At 41.0% G+C, this 16647-nt stretch overlaps 1 protein-coding gene across 2 annotated transcripts in view; it reads left to right on the top strand.

Moving 5' to 3' along the window:
• LOC125462423 (probable helicase with zinc finger domain) overlaps positions 1-16647 on the top strand; it is a 367554-nt gene that overhangs the window by 34866 nt on the left and 316041 nt on the right. For both annotated transcript variants that reach the window (XM_059653989.1, XM_059653987.1), the window contains exons 3-8: positions 2249-2285; positions 2464-2588; positions 2686-2742; positions 4349-4397; positions 10757-10832; positions 12658-12856. In XM_059653989.1, coding sequence (XP_059509972.1) covers positions 2249-2285; positions 2464-2588; positions 2686-2742; positions 4349-4397; positions 10757-10832; positions 12658-12856 — 543 coding nt within the window. The remainder of the gene's footprint in view (positions 1-2248; positions 2286-2463; positions 2589-2685; positions 2743-4348; positions 4398-10756; positions 10833-12657; positions 12857-16647) is intronic.

Here is a 16647-nt window from a genome sequence, read left to right as displayed (position 1 = left end):
AGATTTTAACTCAGCTTTGAAAAAAACATAGTTTGTGCTAAGGTTAGGATGGTGGAAAACTTGCAGGTGCTAGTGTTCCAATGATGCTCTTGCTTATTCTGTGGTGGAGTTTGCAGGGCTGGAAGATGTTTAAGATGTAAACTTCGCAAGTTGCGATAGCGTGCCCTGTTATTCATACATTGTGTAGCCAGAGTGCACTAACAGCACACAATACTGAGAGATAACAAGCAGACTGCAGTGTTCTGATTGTTTTGAGCACACTGAATATTGTTACACCTGCACCCAACTAGGTGAGCACTGTATTCCATTGTACCATCAAGTAGATGTCAACAAATGTAGGAGATGAATGACTTGTTGGAGTACCTAGTCTCAACCTTGCTGTTGCAACCACACTTATTCCATTTTAACTTTTGAAAAGATGTTGATAGTGGGTCATTTGCAATCATGGCATCTTTTAAGTTCAGTAGGAAGTGTATTTATTTGCTCAGGATAGTTTTTCCCAATACTTAGGGACCATGACACTTTCAGTAACTTAGTTAAATGTTGTCCAGGTTCTGCCGTATGCTTGCATGGGCTCCCTTGTTAATTAAAAGAGCTAGGAATGGAGCTGGATATTACAAAATGGCTAATGAACAACCACACATGAGTTTATATTACTGGCAAGATCATTGAAACAAATAGAGACGTTGGAGCCAAGATTGCTGTTATGAGGCATGCTTGTCCAGAGGCTGTAATAGTTGATCTGTGACAAACCATGACAGTTTTACTTGACGTTTGATTCTGGCCATTAAAGGGTGTTGGCTTTTAATCATTGTTGCTCTCTGTTCTGTCTTTTGTTGCCATGCTAAATGCCTTCATGGAATTTGCCATGGCTTTTTCTCCAATACTGTACTTGTTTCACGATCTGGATAGTGATGTGCCAAGATTAGAAGATTTTAAAAATTATAATATGCATTGAAGATCTAAATAAAAGTGCTCTCCTCTAAAAAGATTCTACATCAAGTACAACATTTCACAGCTGGAGACAGTTGAATGATCTTTTCAAATTTGCACTTCACTTGCAGTTTTCTAGTGTTTCATCAGTACTTTAAACTATTCTCATCTAATAAATATTTTTATCCTGATGAAGGGTGTAAACCCAAAACATTGACTTTCCTGCACCCCTGATGCTATCTGACCTGCTGAGTTCCTCCAGCTCCACACAGTATTGACTTGGACTCCAACATCTGCAGTTCTTGCTATCTCCTAATAAGTACTTTTTTCCTGGCTAACCCTTGATCGAGTAGACTCTGCCTGGATTATTGAAGATCATTCTTGATACATCATTGTAAACTTGGGGAAGGAATATCCTGTTTTCAATTTGAGTTTGTTTTAAAGCCTTTATATGTGGCTAGTTGTCTTATGAGAAATTTCAAGGAAAACGTCATAAAGTGATTGTAATTACAGCATAGAAGAAATTTAAACGGTTCCAGTAGTTATTCAATGGTAGAATTCTCACCTACTATAAAAGAGTAGAAGGCATTTAATCAGCCATTATACTGATGCTAGATTACGAGGTCCTTGACAAAATCTGCTCCTTTATCACTATTTCTTAACAGCTGATCACCATATCAGAATGCATTATAGTGTTTGTATCCTTGGCATCCTAACAATCTTGAGTTGCACATCAGCCCCTAATTCCTTTACATCACAAAGTCTGCTTACTGTCACCTGTCCAACATTGCTCACCTTTTCCGGTTTCAATGCCTATTCCCTTGAATCCCTTGTACCACAACTTAGTTATCTTCAAATTTGAACTTTGAACGCTATTCTTGCTGTCCTTGTCATCTTCATCCCGTCAGTCCCAGCTAATTCAAATCTGTTACAAATAATGCACCCCTCTTAACAACACAAAAATAAAACAAAAAATTGCTGATGTTGAAACCTGAAACGAAAACAGAGATTGCTCGAGAAACTCAGCATATCTGGCAGCACCTGTGGAGAGAAAGCAGAGTTAACATTTCGAGTCCAGTGACCCTTCTCCAGACACTTCTGTACAGTTGCAGATCCAGACATGTCCTCAATTTTTGGAGGGGGCCTGATGAGGAATGTAAGAGTGATGTACATTGAATACAAGCCATGTAAATTTTTAGTTTTTAAATTGCATCTTATGCTATGTATTTTGTCAAGAAACAGCGTTTTTAAGTTTTACATAGCATAAATATTTTTGCACCTAAATAAATGCAAATGCTTTTTAATGTCTTTACAGAAGAATTACAAAGAGGCTGAAGAAGATTGCAAAAATAGTAAGTTGAGTAAAATAAATTACTTTAATTATATGTTTGAATGAAGATCATGAATTGAGTTTTTAAAGAATTATTCTGTGGTAAGAGTTTTAATATTAGGACAAAGTTAAACATGTCTAGTATCATTTTTGGCTGTAGCTGAAATCTTAACATGTTAACTTAATTGTTCTGTTCCAAGTTTTATGCTTCCATGAAATTCTGGGGGAAAACCTGTTAAGAGATGTGTTGGCATCAATGGTTCTAGAGGGAAAACTGAAGGATGTTTATGATGCTTTGTGCGATTGTAACACTACGGACTGTATGGTAGGTCAGCATTTTGGCAATTGAAATTTTTTTTGTAATTAATGCGATTTCAGTAGAATTCATAGCGCACAAAGCACATGTCGCTTTATGCTTCCAGAATGGAGCCTCCTTAAACCATCTGAGACGGTTACTTCACTTGCTGATGGAGTTGCAGGTAAGAGACTAATGAATGATTGTGGAACTTCATTCTTCCCAAAGAAGTAGTGCTGGGACAGAAACTATGTTGTATATATTTGGAGAATGAAAGTTTGGATATTATTATGTAATGTATTATTACATTAGATGTAGTATGGATGTTCTAGAAACATGAAGTTCCTGCTAGTATCACAAGCAATATGCCTTGTCCCAGAATAACAACTGTTGCAGTGCTGACTCGCAAAATGAACATCTCACTTTCGTGCTATTTCCCTGCCTTCTCCCTGTAACCTTGCATGTTTTTGCTTTACAGATAACAATGTAATTCTCTTTTGAATGTCTCAATTAAACTGCCCCACCACACTGTGTGAATGCATTCCATACCCTAACTACTTGTTGCATGTAAAAGCGTTTGCTCATATCATCTTTTGCTGCTTTTGCAAAGTACTTCAGATCAGTGCCCTCTTGTTCTTGATGCTTGTTAAAGGAGAAAATTTTCTCTCTAATTACTGTATGCAGTCCTGTCATGACTTTGAATGCTTTATCAGATTTCCTCTCAGCTTTCTCTTCCCAAGGAAATCAGTTCCAACTTCTTCAAACTGTTTTTATAATTGAAGTTTCTCATTCCCAGAATGATTCTCATAAATCTGATGCGCATTCTCAATCTTATCTTCTTTCTCTAAGAAACACATTAATATATTAATGTGTAATATAGTGTAATATTATAGTGTAATATTCTCATTGCTTAAATCAGCAGTCTGTGGGTGAGAATGCTGTATTAGATGCTGGTTCTATTTTGTGAACGGATTCATTGCTACTGGGGAACAGCCCTACCTTTGAATCCAGTCGAGACCAATGATTATCTTAGCTAGATCACTTAAAGGTGCAGAAGATGAGAAGGAGAATTTTGAGAGCCAATTTTGTAGTGCTATTATTAGTAGTTTCATATAACATTTCTTCTACTTTATCATCAAAGGTTCCTTTTGGCTAAGTTCGTAAAAATGGTTACCTTGAAAATGGTTTTTTAATTTAAACAAATAGAAGTATTCTGGCTATAACACAGTGTGGAGCCAGGGGAACACAGCGGGCCAGGCAGCATCAGAGAAACAGGAAAACTGACGTTTTGGGACGCTTTGGGACCCTTCTCTCAACCCAAAATGCCAGCTTTCCTGTTCCTCTGATGCTGCCTGGCCTGCTGTGTTCCTCCAGCTCCACGCTGTGTTATCTATGAGTTCAGCATCAGCAGTTCTTACTATCTCTGAAGTATTCTGGCTGTTGTTGCAAAAGAGCGATGTGTTGTCATTTCACAATTTAGTACAAGTTAAAATACTTGAAGCTTCATTATGCTACTTTGTTAATTGTGAATTTCCTGGATTTTCTCAGAAGAGTATAACAAAAAAATTGCAAACTCTTAGATTTCCAGTTTTAGATGTGACACAGGTACCTTACTGTGTTCAAGTGGGACTAAATGGTTTTTGATGTCAGAATAATTATGTGATTTGTGTGCAGTGGTTTTAATCAACTGTTAATAAATGTGCTGCAGTTTCTTAGTCAAATTTGTAAAAGGTGATGCAGACTAGAAACTTTTAGGATGTTAAATATTTATATGAATTTTCTTTCTTTAGCAGGCAGCAACTAATGATGCTCTCTTTTCATCAGAGCAAGATGCCAAAGGTCTGTGCTGACATCGTGGAGCTAAATGCAGTCATGCAACAAATTATGCTGGTCAAAATGAATAATATCAGCTATGTCACTGATGCAACGTTTTATTGGCAGTCTCCCTGATCAGAGAAAATCAGAAGTTACATGACACCAGGTTTTAATGCAACAGGTTTGCTTAAAATCACAAGCTTTCAGAACATAGCCCCTTCATCAGGTGAAGTGAGAGAGGAGTACACAGAACACAGAATTTATATGCAAAGACATCAATGACAGAGAGATCAAAAGCTCATACAAATGGTGTGAGTGGAGTGTCAAAAAATAAGTCCCTGCGGGTGATCTGAACTGTTAGATGGTCTGAGTAAAGTGTCAACATCTGAATAACAAATGAAGGGATGACTTAAAATCCAATTATTTTGAGGCAGAGAGATAATTACAAAAACATTAAAAATAAGGTGGTGCTGGAGACAAACTAAATGACTGAAATAACATGGTAGGTAAAGGAGTTGCAGGCTGTGGGTCTAGCCAAAGTAATAAGTAATCTAAAACTGTACAACCTGATTGAGGTGGAGAGATCATAACAATTTATCCAGGTGATGGTGGCGAAACAGGACAGTAAGGAAGATTTTACAGATACAGAACAGTGTGGTGGGGCCACATGTAGTGCGACATAAATCCAAGATCATAGTTGAAGCCACTTGCACGGGTACAGAACTTGGCTTTCTGTTTCTGCTCAGCAATTCTGCGTTGTTGTGTATCTTGAAGGCCACTTTTGAGCACGCTTTCCAGAAGATCGGAAGTTGAATGTTCTTTACTGCTGAGACGAGCACAAGGAGGCATAGCTTTAAATTGAGGGGTGAAATATATAGGACAGTGGTCAGAGGTAGTTTCTTTACTCAGAGAGTAGTAGGGGAATGGAATGCTTTGCCTGCAACGGTAGTGGATTCGCCAACTTTAAGTACACTTATGTCATCATTGGACAAGCATATGGATGCACATGGAATAGTATAAGTTCGATGGGCTTCGGATCGGTATGACAGGTCAGCACAACATCGAGGGCTGAAGGGCCTGTACTGTGCTGTAATGTTCTATGTTCTATGTTCTAAGTGTTCCTTGACTGGGTAGGCACATTCCTGTCTGGTGATTGTTGCACATTGCCCATTCATCCGTTGTCGTGACATCTGCATGGTCTTGCCAATGTACCATGCCTCGGGGTTGGCAATTGTTGGTATTGAGTACTGAGGCTGTTGCAGCGATGATGTCGTCATGGGTTATGCTGGTGTAGAGTGCTGAAATGTCCATTGTGACAAGGACTGTTCCTGGTTCAACTGGTCCTTGGGGGCTGAGTTTCTGTAATAAATCTGTAGTGTCACAATAGAAGCTGGGGTTTCCTTGTACAGTGGGTTTCAAGATGCTCTTGACATAGCCAGAGAGGTTCTCACACAGAGTCCTATTGCCTGATAATGGACCATCATTTGCAGCAAACTACTCAGCCTTTAGGAGAACACTGCCCTTAACACCACATAATCCTACCACAGCAACCTCTGCAAGACATGTCAGATCATCGACATGGATACTACCATCACAGGTGTGAACATCACTCACCATATACATGGCAGATACTCATGTGACTCAGCCAATGTTACCTATCTCATATGCTGCAGGCAAGAATACCTTGAGGCATGGTGTAATGACAAGACCATGTGGACACTACATCAACTGATGAATGGATACCACACAACAATTGCCAGAAGAGGATGTACCCTCTCAGTTGGGGAAACACTTCAGCAGTCAAGGACATTCAGCTTCCGATCTTTGGGTAAGCATACTCCAAGGAGGCCTTTGAGATACACAACAACGCTGAACTACCAAGCAGAGACTAATAGCCAAGTACCGAACCCTTGAAGACAGCCTCATCTATGATCTTGGGTTCATGTGGCACCACAAGAGACCCCAACACACTGAGCTGTATCTGTAAAATCTTCCTTACTATCCTGTTTTTGTCACCATCACCTGGATAAATTGTTATGACTCTCTATCTTAATTAGTTTATACACTTTAGATAACATATTACTTTGGTTAGACCCTTGGCATGTGACTCAAATTCCTGTCATGTTATTCCAGTCAGTGATAATGGGAACTGCAGATGCTGGAGAATCCAAGATAATAAAATGTGAGGCTGGATGAACACAGCAGGCCCAGCAGCATCTCAGGAGCACAAAAGCTGACGTTTTGGGCCTAGACCCTTCATCAGAGAGGGGGATGGGGTGAGGGTTCTGGAATAAATAGGGAGAGAGGGGGAGGCGGACCGAAGATGGAGAGAAAAGAAGATAGGTGGGGAGGTAGGGAGGGGTTAGGTCAGTCCAGGGAAGACGGACAGGTCAAGGAGGTGGGATGAGGTTAGTAGGTAGGAGATGGAGGTGCGGCTTGGGGTGGGAGGAAGGGATGGGTGAGGAAGAACAGGTTAGGGAGGCAGAGACAGGTTGGACTGGTTTTGGGATGCAGTGGGTGGAGGGGAAGAGCTGGGCTGGTTGTGTGGTGCAGTGAGGGGAGGGGACAAACTGGGCTGGTTTTGGGATGCGGTGGGGGGAGGAGAGATTTTGAAGCTGGTGAAGTCCACATTGATACCATTGGGCTGCAGGGTTCCAAGTGGAATATGAGTTGCTGTTCCTGCAACCTTCGGGTGGCATCATTCTGGCACTGCAGGAGGCCCACGATGGACGTGTCATCTAAAGAATGGGAGGGGGAGTGGAAATGGTTTGCGACTGGGAGGTGCAGTTGTTTATTGCGAACCGAGCGGAGGTGTTCTGCAAAGCGGTCCCCAAGCCTCCGCTTGGTTTCCCCAATGTAGAGGGAGCCACACCGGGTACAGTGGATGCAGTTTACCACATTGGCAGATGTGCAGGTGAACCTCTGCTTAATGTGGAAAGTCATCTTGGGGCCTGGGATAGGGGTGAGGGAGGAGGTGTGGGGGCAAGTGTAGCATTTCCTGCGGTTGCAGGGGAAGGTGCCGGGTGTGGTGGAGTTAGAGGGCAGTGTGGAGCGAACAAGGGACTCATGGAGAGAGTGGTCTCTCTCGAGTGGTCTCTTCGCTCCACACTGCCCTCTAACCCCACCACACCCGGCACCTTCCCCTGCAACCGCAGGAAATGCTACACTTGCCCCCACACCTCCTCCCTCACCCCTATCCCAGGCCCCAAGATGACTTTCCACATTAAGCAGAGGTTCACCTGCACATCTGCCAATGTGGTATACTGCATCCACTGTACCCGGTGTGGCTCCCTCTACATTGGGGAAACCAAGCGGAGGCTTGGGGACCGCTTTGCAGAACACCTCCGCTCGGTTCGCAATAAACAACTGCACCTCCCAGTCGCAAACCATTTCCACTCCCCCTCCCATTCTTTAGATGACATGTCCATCGTGGGCCTCCTGCAGTGCCACAATGATGCCACCCGAAGGTTGCAGGAACAGCAACTCATATTCCGCTTGGGAACCCTGCAGCCCAATGGTATCAATGTGGACTTCACCAGCTTCAAAATCTCTCCTCCCCCCACCGCATCCCAAAACCAGCCCAGTTTGTCCCCTCCCCTCACTGCACCACACAACCAGCCCAGCTCTTCCCCTCCACCCACTGCATCCCAAAACCAGTCCAACCTGTCTCTGCCTCCCTAACCTGTTCTTCCTCACCCATCCCTTCCTCCCACCCCAAGCCGCACCTCCATCTCCTACCTACTAACCTCATCCCACCTCCTTGACCTGTCCGTCTTCCCTGGACTGACCTATCCCCTCCCTACCTCCCCACTTATACTCTCCTCCCCACCTATCTTCTTTTCTCTCCATCTTCGGTCCGCCTCCCCCTCTCTCCCTATTTATTCCAGAACCCTCACCCCATCCCCCTCTCTGATGAAGGGTCTAGGCCCGAAACATCAGCTTTTGTGCTCCTGAGATGCTGCTGGGCCTGCTGTGTTCATCCAGCCTCACATTTTATTATGTTATTCCAGTCATTTGGTTTGTCTCCAGCACCACCTTATTTATTTTTTGTAATTATCTCTGCCTCATTTAATTAGATTATAGGTCATCCCTTCAGTTGTTATGTGGCTGCTCACCCATTTCTCACACCATCTAACATATCAGATCACTTGCAGGGACTTATTGTTCGACACTCCACTCACACCATTTGTATGATCTTCTGGTCTCTCTGCCCTTGATCCCTCTGCCTATAAATTCTGTTCTGTGTACTCCTCTCTCACTTCACCTGGTGAAGGGACTATACTCCAAAAGCTTGTGATCTCAAATAAACCGGTTAGACCAAAACTTGGTGTCATGTGACTTCTATCTTTGTCCACCCTTGTCCAACACCAGCATCTCCACATTATGATCAGAGAAAATTAATGTGCTCTACACTGAGAATGTGCCTCAACTGGTGTTTAAAACACTTTGCCTGAGGTGACTTTATAAAAAAGTTAATAGACACTATTTTAATATTCATCACTACTTCAGCACATATGCAGTATACATAAAAAGAAACTCATAGTGATTTTTTGAACCCAATATCCAAATTGCAAACTAGAATGTATTTGAGATAGCAAGGTGTAGAGCTGGATGACCACAGCAGGCCAAGTAGCCTTCTTCAGAAATGGCCTGAAATGTCAGCCTTCCTGGCCCTCTGATGCTGCTTGGCCTGCTGTGTTCATCCAGCTCTACACCTTGTTATCTCAGATTCTCCAGCATCTGCAGTTCCTACTATCTCTAGAATATATTTGGACCCCTTTATCAGACACAGTTACAAATAAACTGTTGGAACAGAAATATCCTGCATATTCTCAAGGATATTTATTTACCAGTATAGTGTTGCGTTTGAATCTGAGAGCAGTAGGAAAGACTTTGATATTTTGCCATTTGTCTTAAAATAATCTTGAGTCACTGGTTTGTGGTGGCTGTGCTTCTTGTAGTCAAGGAGTGCAGGAAAACTGGAGGGAATATGGGTGCACCTGATACTCTTTGGTGGAAGAGTCCTAGGCTCTAGAAATATTATTGCTGAAGAAGTTTCCAGGGCTTTGGTGTGTGGCAGACGGTTTGAGATTAAGGAACTCCAAATAGCTAAGGATTGAACAATACAATCTAGAGGTTCTCAGTATGAAGGAGTCTTGGAGTTGTGGTGAAATAGTACAGGACAGGTTTTAAGTTGGTGACTTATTGCTAGCAAGGGTGAAAGCTAAAGGAAGGACAGATTTTTCTCAGTCTGGTGAGCTTTGTGTGAGCTGACTTGAAGAGTGGCACTGGGACTCAGTTTCTAATCACACCTCAAAAAATGAATAGAACAATTTAGTACAGGAATTCATTCAACCCATCATGCATTTGTTGGCTTGTTGAAAAAGTTTTTCTTTAGGTTTCAGTAAGCATACCATCTGTAAGATTATATTAAGCTCTCTTTTCAAAATTACTGTCATGAAATGCATAATCAGTCTTGTATCTTAAACATTTTTGTAAGGAGAAGAATTAGAATGTCATTGGCTGATGGCCAAGTGGTATTATCAATGGACTGTTAATCCAGAGACCAAGGTAGTATTCTGGGGACTTGGGTTTAAATACTGCCACAGCAGATGGTGGAATTTGAATTCAACAAAAATGGGATTAAGAGTCTAATATTGGCCTTGAAACCATTGTTGATTGTTGGAAAAACCCATCTGGTTCACTAATATCCTTCAGGGAGAGAAACTAAAATCCTTACCTGGTCTGGCCGATATGTGACTCCAGACCCATGGCAATATGGTTGACTCTTAACTGCCCTCTGGGAAGTTAGGGATGGACAATAAATGCTGGCCTAGCGAGCAACACTTGAAAATGAATAATACACAAAGATAGTAGGAGAGTGATGACGCAACAGACTCTAATAGACGAGCCAATAAACTAGAAAGTAATTAATAGACTTTGGTGTATATCTAAAAATGTAGGGTAGATTTTTTTGGCTCTTTTGCTGTCTTGCAATTAACCAAATTGTGTGACAGTCCAGTGAAGTATGTGGAAGGTGGTTTATAACAGACCATTCCAACATTGACAAAATTTACTGGACAGATAGAAATCTTGTGTTTGCCATCCGTACTTGTTTTAATTGGAAATAGGTTTTATTAACGTGAGGGAGTGGGTTTCAGGTTTCAGCTAGAGCCATTTAGGAATATGGCTTCATTACATGATGTGATGAAAATCTCAAGAGCACAGCCTGCTAAAATTCTATTATCTGTGTGTTTTCATCCTGGATTCATATGTCATTAATTGTGATCACTACACAAGTTCCTGCTCACTCCCTGAGAGGGCTATATTATTATTATTAAGAAGATTTGCATGCATAAGTCACATTTCTAACTGTCTTTCAGAAAATGATTGTCGATGGAAGTTCCGTCCACCCCCACGAGGAATTATTGGAATTGATGAGTATTCCTTGTGTTGCCAGTAAGTATCTAATTTTCAATGTGCCTGATGCAAAAATGCCCTAACGATGTTAGTAGAACCATGCTCTCTAGCTATATATATTGCAAAAACTGCTGGCAGTATTTAGAAAGTAAGGAAGGATTGATGGAGAAGCAGATTTAACATTTTTGGTCAATGACCTTTCTTAAACTTGGAACAAGTTAGAAATATTGAGGGGTTTAAGCAAGTGCAGAGCCAGGAGGAGGTGAGAGAAGAACAAAAGTAGAGATCTGTCATAGAGTGGAAGGTAGAGGTTAATAGGAATGGTGATGTAAGGTGAAAGAATGGGGATTAGCTAGCATCATGGGTCTCTGGTGTGCTAGAGAATTGATTTGTTGATCTAGATTTCTTACTTGGAGATGTAATTACATGATTTGTAACTTGGAGGAAATTTACTGAATGGATGGAAGTCTTGTGTCTGGTGGTTAAACTTGCTTTCATTGGAAATAGGTTTTATTAAGGTGGAGGAAGTGGGATTCAGATTTTTAAGATGTTGAGAAGTGTACTTGTGAGCAGACCTGCAAGGTAGAGCTTTGAACTTAATCAGCCTCAATAAAGCTTACAAGACTTATTATTGCACTGATTTCTTCGCTCCTTTTTGTCTTTGAATGAGTTAGCATCATAATTGGAAATAGAATGAGTGCTAAGATTATCAACTGAGATTTTTGCACACTTCATAGAATACATGATGCATCAGCTACTATCACTACCTCTTCAAATCTGCCATCATTATCGTTCTCCTTTTGTTAAAATGACTTGACTTCTGTGCTTGCAAAGAATCACCTTATCTTCAACCTCCCTCTTCTTGCAAGGGGAAATGGATGCAAAGTAGGAATTCATTGGTACAGTAATACAGGGCACTGGTGAGACTGCACTACGAGTATGCATGGTATTGATCATCTGATTTAAGGAAAGTTGTCTCTGCATTGGAAGTAGTTCAGGGAAGGTTTACCCCAATAATACCTGCAATGGGGGTTGTCTTATGAGGAAAGGTTTGACAAGCTAGGCTTGTATCTACTGGAGTTTACATGTCAGTGCTGAAGGGTCTTGACAGGGTAGAACTGGAAAGGATACTTCTCCTTATGGAGAATCTGTTTAAAAGTCAGGCGTTGCCCATTTAAAACAGCAATGATGCAAAATCTTTTCTCTGAGCATCGTGAGTCTCTGGAACTCCCTTCCTGAAAAAGAGAGAAGCAGACTCCCTTGAATATTTGAATGACAAAGATGCATAAATTTGTTTTTAAGCAAGGAGATGAAAGGTGATAAGGGTCAGTAGGAATGTGGTTTTGAAGTTACAGTCAAATCAACTATGATCTTATTGAGTAACAGAGTAGGCTCAAGGGTTGAATGATCTTCTCTTAATTTGTAAGTTCACACACTCTGTATTTTGCATGCATCCCATTCTCTGTCTTAGATATTCTTGGAACATGCTGGCTTTTCTGTCTGCAGGTCTGCATGCTTCAGTCCTATGTTGTCCACTATAAATATGACAATAATATACCTTGTTGTAAGTGATATTAGATGAATGTTATAAACTTGTTTGGGTTTTAAAATAAATGAAGGCAGCTCTACTGTCAGTAAAAAGTTCATGTTATAGATAAAATAGTAGAATAGTATGCCATCTTTTAAATCCTTATACATTTGTATTGTGCCTTTAATGCAGAAATGGGTCATGCCACTTCAGAGAATATTGAGAATGATGTTGCTGATGTTATGTAGATAATTTTAGAATAGTATCAAATATTACTATGCTTATGGATTGAACTTTAAGGTTTATATCTGAACTCAACATTTTACTCTGGCACAGATATTTGGAATGTGGAGCATGCCATTTTGAAGATTTCTGTATGTTTGCTCATTCTGACTCTGAGTTGCTAGAATGGAGAGAGCGGCATGCTTACAGACGACTTCAGTATCAGCAACAGAGGGAGCAACATCACCATGGTGGCAACTATACTGAAACATTGATCGAGAAATGGATTAATAGTCCAAGTCCAGACAGAGTGGTAAGATAAAATGCTTTTGTTTGCATAGCATTTCTAGTGCAATCTTGCATTATTTTAAGTTGCACATTTCTTTACATGTCGTATGTTGTGTGTTGCATGCAGTTTTCCAAAATAAACCTCTCCACAAATACAAAAAAACTGCCTGTCCCTGCTTCAATGTGTATTTTGGCGAGGCTGAGACAGACTGATATGTGGATTTTATAGCATTGAAATGGCTCTAAGTTGATAAAAAATTGAAAAAGTCTCACAAAGGACATATTTTGTGTTCTCAAAGTTGTTAAGGCAGATTGCACAGTTTCTCTCAGCACTGCTGATGACTGACCAGGCACTCTTTGTCATTGATGAGAATTGTGGCTGGGGAAGAGATTAGTAACAACACAGGAGAGCCCCACATATCTCTGCGCTATTTGGTGGTTAGGTTGCTTATCTGAGCTTATAAGCTGTTGACTTTTGGCCTGTGTAACTCTAGCAGTTTCTTAATACAATCTTTAGTTTGGTGGCCATGTAAAAGTCACAAACTTTAAGTTTATACATAAATTTTTCGTGCCTGTCAGACAGAAGGCCAACCAAAACAATTATCTTGTCTCGATTAACCTGTGTAATGCTTTTTTTTACTGCTTCATTTTCCTATTCAAAATTAGGTTTGGTTGCTATGTAACTATTTGGTTAGCAGTTTCTGGACTTAATCCAATGTAGTACTGTTTCCTTCTTTTGTTGAACAAGGATTCTAGTCACAATAGCTCATAAACAGGGTCAACTGGGTGGGCTGGGATTGATGGATGAGGCGGTCACCTTACCTGTCATATTTCTATGTTCACAACTCGAGTTAGACTTTTTGGCATAAATTAAAGGACTGGACTCTGTACACTAGGTGACCTGGGTTCAAGTCCCACCGTGGCAGATGGTTAAATTTGAGTTCGGTAAAAATCTGGAATTAAGAGTCATATGATGACCATAAAATTATTGTCGAATGTCAGGCAAAACCTGCTGACTTAGTCTACTGCATTCACTGCTCACAATGTGGCCTCTTCTTTGCTGGAGAAATGAAGCACAGACTGAGTGGCTGTTTTGCAAAATACCTACGTTCTGTCTGCAGTAAAGACCCTGAGCTTCCAGTTCCTTACCATTTCAACACACCACCATATTTTCTGGCCATCATTTCTGTCTTAGGCTTGCTGCAAAGCTCAGCGCAAGCTGGGAGACCAGCACCTCATTTTCCGCTTGGGAACTCTGGAGCTTTCTGGATTTAATATCAAGTTCAACAATTTTAGGGCCTGAGCACCCTTACCCATGCTTTACCTCATCCCACCACACCAGGCCTTGTCATCACATGGGCTTCTACCATACACTACCCATTGTCAGTCCCTAATAGATCTCATTAGTAGCTATCCATTCCCCTCAACTGACCTTTAACCATTCCTTTATCTGGCCAACTGTTTTTCTCTCTCTTTGGGATCTATCTTCACCCCTTGTTTTGTATAAAAGCCATTGTTTTCCTAGCTACCATTAGTTCTGAAAGGAGACAGGATCCAAAACGTTAACTCTGTTTTCACTCCACATGTACTGCTGGACCTGCTGAGATTTTCCAACAGCTTTTGTTTTTATGGCAGGAAAAACTCATCTGGTTCACTGATATCCTTCAGGGAAGGAAACTGCTGTCCTTACCTGGTCTGGCCACATGTGACTACAGACTCACAGCAATGTGGTTCTCTCAGAGATAGCAAGAACTGTAGATACTGGAGCCAGAGGCAACAACGTGTGAAGCTGGAGGAACACAACAGGTTAGGCAGCATCAGAGGAGCAGGAAAGTTGACGTTTCAGATTGGGACCCTCCCTTAGCTGCCCTCTGAGCAATCAAGGATGGGTAACAAATACTGGCCTAACTGGCAATGTTCACATCCAGTGAATGAATTAAAGAAGAAAATATTGTTAAATCTGTAGCCATTGGTGAGGTGTTTTGGTTTGAAAAGGTTTTCTTCAATACAATATCAAAAGAGGAATGTTTGTCAGTTTTTACCACCTCTCTGAATTGATGCAGGCATAAATAAGACTAGAGAAGAAAATTGTTGATGGAGTTAGTGGACATTTGATACCAAATGACTTGCTCAATAGCAGTTGTCTTGTGAACGTTGAGCTATTTTGGCTCATTACAATTTTGAACAATTGAGAATAAATTGTAATTTGTTCCAGAAACTATTTAAACAAACTTCACTGTTTTAGGGTTTGCATTTGGCTTTTCCTCTTGCAATCAGTAGGAAACATGTCTTGTGCAGATTCTTCCCGTTCAGTGATGCTATGATGAAATTTAACTGAAACACACATTTTCAGTTTCTGCCACCATACAAAGGTACCCATAAACTAAGTGATCTGACAGAAATGGTACAGTCTTAAAATAAGGCAGGTCAAGGGGGAAAAAAAAGCATAGTTGATATATATTCAAAGTTTGTAATTTTGGGACCCTTGAATTTTGTTTAAGAATCCATTTGTTAGTTTAATATTATTGTAAAAGGCATTGATTTTCCCTGTGCATCAGTAACCTAGAATTTTCATTTTGGTGTTTCACAAATTTTCACCATAGTTTCTTCCACATATCCACTTATTTTTGGTGAATGTCCAAATTACTTGTTGGAACTGCAAACGTATGGATCAGATACTGAAGTAGATTCAAGTTGTACAATACCAGATATTAATTATTTGCTTTACAGAAGATATACATGGCTATATATATATAGTGTAGCTACCAACCACTACGTAAGCATTTGGGGCAGTTTCATTTTTGTTGAGGTTGATGAGGGTCTCTGTCCATGATGCTTTGCAGGTTTTCTTGCATGATCATCCCAAACTCACCTTGTTAACTACTCTATCTGCCTCTATGATGTCCCTTTTGTCTGATGCTAATCTGATTCTACCATTCATTGTAGTCAGAAGTACTTGCTATTACAGGGACATCCCAGGATCACTGGCATCAGTACCAACTTTAAAAGGCCATCTTTAAAGGCCATTGTGCAGTATGCTGTACAGCAATATGTCCACACCTTTGGTTGATGACAACTGGCAAGCATATCAAGCTGCCTGGCTTTCTGTCTGCAATAAACTGCATGGCAAGACAGAGTACTGTGAGCCTTTAAATTGCATTTAAGGGGTCAAAATATTGAAACACAAAGCAAAAAAGGGATGCTGTGAGCATCCAGGTAGGTGCAAAGTGATTGTGCGCTAACAGAATAAACAGCCTGAGATGCCCCCTTTTCCAATCCATAAGCTGGGTGCCTGACCCTGGGTGCAGAGTTCCTTGCAGCAACATTTCACACATCCAGTGCATTCCAAAATGGAGCAGAAGTGTTATGTAAATGCATTAGAGAAGTGCTGTAAGGGTATAGTGAGACTGGCATATATGAGATGCCATAACCTATGGCCATAGGGTACTTGTGGCCGAAAGATCTGCGGATGCTGCAAATCAGGAGCAAAAACAAAGTTGCTGGAAAAGCTCAGCAGATCTGGCAGCATCTGTGAAGGGAAAAGACAGAGTTAACATTTCAGGTCCGGTGACCCTTCCTCAGAACCTGAAGTATACCTAAGATGTTGGTGTTGGGTATCCAAGGTGAAAATCTGGAGGGACTAGTGGTAAGCTGGGTTTGCCACATACCTGTTCAGAATTTCATATTGGGAATTCTTAGCATCTAGTTTCTATCTGCCAGGAGGGAGAAGGGAATTCTGCATGTTAATGAGGTGAGATTAGGTAGCAATGGGGTGATAGTGAGTGATAATCCCTGTAGACAGGTTTTTTGCTGCTC

This window comes from Stegostoma tigrinum, chromosome 23, assembly GCF_030684315.1.
Source record: "Stegostoma tigrinum isolate sSteTig4 chromosome 23, sSteTig4.hap1, whole genome shotgun sequence".
Classification (NCBI taxonomy): Eukaryota; Metazoa; Chordata; class Chondrichthyes; order Orectolobiformes; family Stegostomatidae; genus Stegostoma; species Stegostoma tigrinum.
Note: the sequence above shows the minus strand (reverse complement) of the source record. Positions and strands in the feature narration are given on the sequence as shown.